The sequence below is a fragment of the Silene latifolia genome, chromosome Y, assembly GCF_048544455.1.
Source record: "Silene latifolia isolate original U9 population chromosome Y, ASM4854445v1, whole genome shotgun sequence".
NCBI classification, from domain to species: domain Eukaryota; kingdom Viridiplantae; phylum Streptophyta; class Magnoliopsida; order Caryophyllales; family Caryophyllaceae; genus Silene; species Silene latifolia.
Window position 1 is genome coordinate 480,555,810 of NC_133538.1, and position 5,720 is coordinate 480,561,529.

At 40.5% G+C, this 5,720-nt stretch overlaps 1 protein-coding gene across 1 annotated transcript; it reads right to left on the reverse strand.

Annotated features, from left to right (window-relative positions):
* Positions 1 to 4,414: 4,414 nt before the first annotated feature.
* On the reverse strand, positions 4,415 to 5,350 carry LOC141627286 (uncharacterized). The gene is made up of 2 exons (XM_074440627.1): positions 4,787 to 5,350; positions 4,415 to 4,685 (listed from the first exon to the last, which is right to left on the reverse strand). Exons 1-2 carry the CDS (start codon positions 5,250 to 5,252, stop codon positions 4,651 to 4,653), a joined length of 501 nt encoding a protein of 166 aa, XP_074296728.1. The 5' UTR covers positions 5,253 to 5,350; the 3' UTR covers positions 4,415 to 4,650.
* Positions 5,351 to 5,720: the final 370 nt, after the last annotated feature.

Here is a 5,720-nt window from a genome sequence, read left to right on the forward strand (position 1 = left end):
TAGTAATATTAATAAAGTATACTAGTAGTGAATTATTGTAGAGAGATGGATGAAGATGTTCACATGCAAAAGAAGTGAAGTGTGTAAGAGAGGTAGAGTGAAAATGTGAACAAATATATGGAGCGTAGGGAAAGGGAAGTGGCGGGTGGGTATGTGCTCAAGTGGACAATTTTTTGTCTTATAATTTTATCTTACATCACATGCAAAATGTTGTATAAGATTAATTATGGTAGTATACAAAATAAGGTAAAGTAATTATGTGAGTAATCATCCACTATACTTATTATACACGGTCCAATTGACCATATACGGGTCCATGTTGGTTTTTATATTTGTCGCACAAATCCGTGTAATTTTTATTTTAAACATCGTATCGTGTTTAAATACTTCCATAATTAATTCGTCCAATTCACTCCGTAAATATACGTGTACCACTACACATATTATTTACGTACTAATATTAATAACATTAATCAATTAGTACAATTTTAGTAAATTAACAGTTAATTAACTAAAACCCGTTTCCCAAAACTTATTATTTAATTATCGCATAATTAAATAATAACTGCCGCTCCTCGAGTTCACAACTCGAAATCTCTCTAATAATAATCGACTAACCTCTTAGTCTATAAATCAAGGGACTAAATAAATTGTATCTCATACAATTAATTAGTTATCAATTGGGGTTCGTTCCTTTAGGTGTGACCGAAAGGGGTCAGTTGATCACCGCCGTCTCACGATAATAACGTCAAACTCTAGTCAGCCAACCGTTATCGATTTACGTTAATCAACTGACGAGGATCAAATAATTAAATATCTGATGATATTCTATTAATGAGATTTATTATGTTAACGCACTATTGTGGAGGACACTAACTCCAACAATCTCCCACTTGTCCGACACAAGGTGTGCGCTACCAATTCTCTTGTCCGTTTTAATCTCTCACTCAATGCAAGGTGTCTTTCAGGTCGCACTTGCACATGAACACATCGCGAGTGGTTTTCTCGATCGGGAGTGTGACTACCTGACCGGAAAAATCTCTCACACATTACTTCCGAGCATGGCCACGCATTCGTAGTCATTAACTCCTCGAGTGGCCTTGAGATATAGTTACCCAACGTGGGTGGACAATTCCTGTATGCCCTATCTATCCTATTGCACAATACAACTCACCATGACCTAGTAAATGCCCTTTTGGCCTCCTTTCACGGCACGACCTAGGACAAAAACCAAAGTCACTCGGAAACTACACCTGCTCAGATAATAGTCTCCCGTCAAAATAATCGACTCATTAGAACATCTTAGAGATCCCCGCCACGACCAGGCGTCTATAATAGAACTTAGGGACTCTCTAAATGGTCACTGTCCGACAAAGTGTCACACACTCTGCCTATGTAATCGACCAGTCATCACATATGACCTTATGGTGTTGAACAACCATCAGTCGACTTACAATCTAGTCACTCCAAGACGTCACCTCATTAAGTGACTAGGGACAAAATACAATGTTCATCTTATTCACTTGAATAGTGTTCAACATTGTCTCCACAACTTATTCAGATAAACAAGGTGTTAAAATTTAGTCACACTAAATAAAAATTCATAAAAAAATGAATACGAAAACAATGAATGTGATCATCATATATATAATAAAAGATACACTATGCAATTATTACATATCCATAATCTAAAGAAAATCCGGTACTCGTCTCAATCCCATAGAGACGACATGACCATCATGCTTAGCCTTTGATAAAGGCTTGGTTAAAGGATCAGCAATATTGTCATCTGCCCCAACCTTACAAATGTCAATTTCCTTCCTTTCCACATAATCTCTAATTACATGGTATTTCCTTTCAATGTGTCTAGATTTGTTACTAGACTTAGGCTCTTTGGCTTGAAAAATAGCTCCACTGTTATCACAATATAGAGTGATAGGATCTTTGGCGGAATGGACTACTCCTAGCCCCTCCATGATTTGCCTAATCCAAACGACTTCCTTCGCGACCTCGGACGCGCAAGGTACTCACCTCTGTTGTAGAATCCACGGTAACACTTTGCTTGAAGCTCTTCAAAGAAACAACGGCTCCTCCATTTAGCATAAACACGTAGCCGGATTGGGATTTCATGTCATCCCGATCGGTTTGGAAACTTGCGTCCGTGTAACCTCTTACACACAACTCAGTTTCGCCTCCAAACACTAAGAACGAATCCTTAGTTCTTCTCAAGTACTTAAGGATGTTCTTTACGGCTATCCAGTGACTCTCACCAGGCTTGGCTTGATACAGACTTGTCATGCTCAAGGCATACGCAACGTCGGGACGAGTGCAAATCATAGCATACATGATAAACCCAACAACGGAAGCATAAGGGACGGTCTTCATGTGTTCAATTTCCTTAGGGGTAGATGGAGACTGTGACTTGCTCAAAGTAATCCCTTGGCCCATAGGTAGAAATCCTCTCTTGGAGTCTTTCATATTGAACCGGTCAAGAACTTTGTCAATATAAGCTTCTTGACTCAATGCTAGTATCCTCTTGGACCTATCCCTATAGATCTGGATACCTAAGATTCGTTGTGCCTCTCCCAAGTCCTTCATTGGAAGTGTTTCCCTAGCCACTCCTTAACGGAAGTGAGCGATGGAACATCATTCCCAATGAGAAATATGTCATCCACATATAGGACAAGGAATGCAACCTTACTCCCACTAAACTTCATGTATAAACACGGTTCTTCCACACTTCTAGTGAAACCGTATTGTTTAATGACATGATCAAAGCGATGATTCCAACTCCTAGATGCTTGCTTAAGACCATAAATGGACTTCTTGAGCTTACACACCTTTTTAGGGTTAGATGTATCCACAAAACCTTCGGGTTGTATCATGTACACCTCTTCTTCTAGAATCCCATTCAAGAAGGCGGTTTTGACATCCATTTGCCAAATCTCATAATCATGAAATGCGGCAACCGCTAAAATTATCCTAATGGACCTAAGCATAGCGACTGGAGCGAAGGTTTCGTCATAGTGTAAACCATGAACTTGGGTGAAACCTTTTGCCACCAATCTAGCTTTGTAAACATCCACATGTTTATCCACACCGAGTTTAATTTTGTATATCCATTTACACTGAAGAGGTCGCACTCCCTCAGGTAAATCCACCAAGTCCCATACTTGGTTCTCGTACATGGAATCCATTTCGGACCGCATGGCTTCTAGCCAAAACGAGGAGTCGGGGCTAGACATGGCAGATTTGTAGGTAGTGGGTTCATTACTTTCAAGAAGTAACAAAACACCATCCTCTTCAATGTTACCAAGGTAGCGATCAGGTGGATTAGAAATCCTACATGACTTTCTAGGAATAATTACCGTTTCAGAGGAAGAGGGAATGCTATCCTCCACGTTCTCCTCTACCTCATTCTCGGTTTGTGGCTCTCGAACTTCTTCAAGTTCAAATTTTCTCCCACTCTGTCTTCTAGAAATAAATTCCTTTTCTAGAAAGACAGCATCACGAGCCACAAACACTTTGTTCTCGTATTTATTGTAGAAGTAATAGCCACATGTTTCCCTTGGATATCCTACAAAGAGACATTTGTCAGACCTGGGTGCAAGCTTATTGTCAGACTTGATCTTAACGTACGCTTCGCAACCCCAAATACGCATGAATGACAAATAAGGGACTTTCCCTGTCCATATCTCATATGGAGTCTTATCGGCCGCTTTAGTTGGGCTTCGATTTAGTGAAAATACTGCAGACAAGAGTGCAAAACCCCAAAATGAACTAGGAAGTTCAGTTAGACTCATCATTGACCGAACCATATCAAGTAAAGTTCGGTTTCTCCTTTCGGCCACACCATTCAATTGCGGTGTGCCAGGAGGAGTCCATTGTGATACTATACCACAATCTTTTAGGTGTGAATCAAATTCAATATTTAGATACTCACCACCACGGTCGGACCGTAGAGTCTTTATCTTTTTATCCAATTGGTTCTCTACTTCTTTTTGAAACTCTTTGAACTTGTCAAAGGCTTCACTTTTGTTCTTCATTACATACCCATATCTACTTAAGTCATCATTAAAAGTAATGAAGTAGTGAAAACCTCCTCTAGCGGTGATGATTAATGGTCCACACACATCCGTGTGTATGAGAGCCAAAACCTCACTAGCTCGTGTCCCTTTTCCCGCAAAATGTGCACGAGTCATCTTGCCTAAAAGGCAAGACTCGCATGTACCATAAAATTCAAAACCAAATGGTTTGAGCACTTTTGATGAAGCAAGTCTCTTAATGCGTCTTTCGTTTATGTGGCCTAAACGACAATGCCAAAGGTAGGATTCGTTTGGATCACCCTTTTTGAGCTTTTTAGTTTCCATATGATAAATGTCATTAACATCATTTAAAACATAAATGCCTCCAATTGAAATGGCCTTGCCATAAACCACATCATTTAAAGAAAAAGTACAACACTTGTCCTTAATCATAAAACAAAAGCCTTCCGCGTCTAACGCGGAAATGGAGATGATGTTCTTAGTTAAAGTTGGTACAAAATAACACTTATTTAAATACAACTCTAAACCACTAGCTAAAGTGAGCACATAGGTCCCTACGGCAACGGCGGCTACTCTAGCTCCATTGCCCATGCGGAGATCCACATCACCTTTTGCTAATGCTTTCACGTCCCTTATACCCTGCAAATGGTTACAAAGGTGAGAGCCACATCCGGTATCAAGTACCCAAGTGGAAGTACAAGCATAATTAACGTCTATCACATAGAGAGAGGAAATCATACCAATAGGCGTCACACGCCCTTCCTTGAGATCCTCCAAGTATTTGGGACAACTCCTCCTATAATGCCCCTTCCCATTACAATGGAAACATTCGGCCTCGGAGAGCTTGACACTTTTTGCCTTGGGATTGCCATTCTCAACGGCCTTCCCCTTTCCCTTGTCATGTTTCTTTGACGATTTCTTGAATTGGGACTTTTCTTTCTCTTTTCCTTTCTTAGCTCCAAGAGACATGTTCTTTAACTTCATGGTTAAAACATCTCCCTTTTCACTCCCACTAGCCTCCATATCCCTCTCCGCTTGGGTGAGGAGTGCATGAATTTCATGGTAACTCTTATCCATGTCATTCATGTTGTAGTTTACCCTAAAGTGGGCAAACTTGGTGGGGAGTGAGTGAAGGATACGATCCACCACAAGAGTCTTAGGAATCTTACACCCTAGACGCTCTAGGATGTCAACATATTCAACCATTTTTAGTACATGGGGACCAACCTTTTGGCCCCTCTCAAGCTTAGCTTCAAAGAAGCGTGCCGCCGCATCGTATTGACGGACTTTAGGTGTTTGTGAAAACATAGTGATCATACGATTGAATATCTCGTAAGCATTTAAAGAAATGCATGAAAGCTTGAGCTTTGGCGATATTGACCATATCAACACATTCTTGATATCATTCAACATCCTCACATAGTCATCATAGGCGGTCCGCACCGCCAATGAAGCTCTTGCACCGAGCTCGATAGGAGGAGCATCGGTCAAGTAAGTGAGCACATTGTCGGACAACGCGGCACTTTTGATGTTGGATTCCCATTCAAGAAAGTTACTACCGTCATCTTTTAAAATACATTTGTCCATTACGGACCTTAGCCATGAATCTTTGCCTAGTGACGTAGTCGATGGACTTGATGAAGTTCCCATTGCGAATTAAAATGCTACAACAAA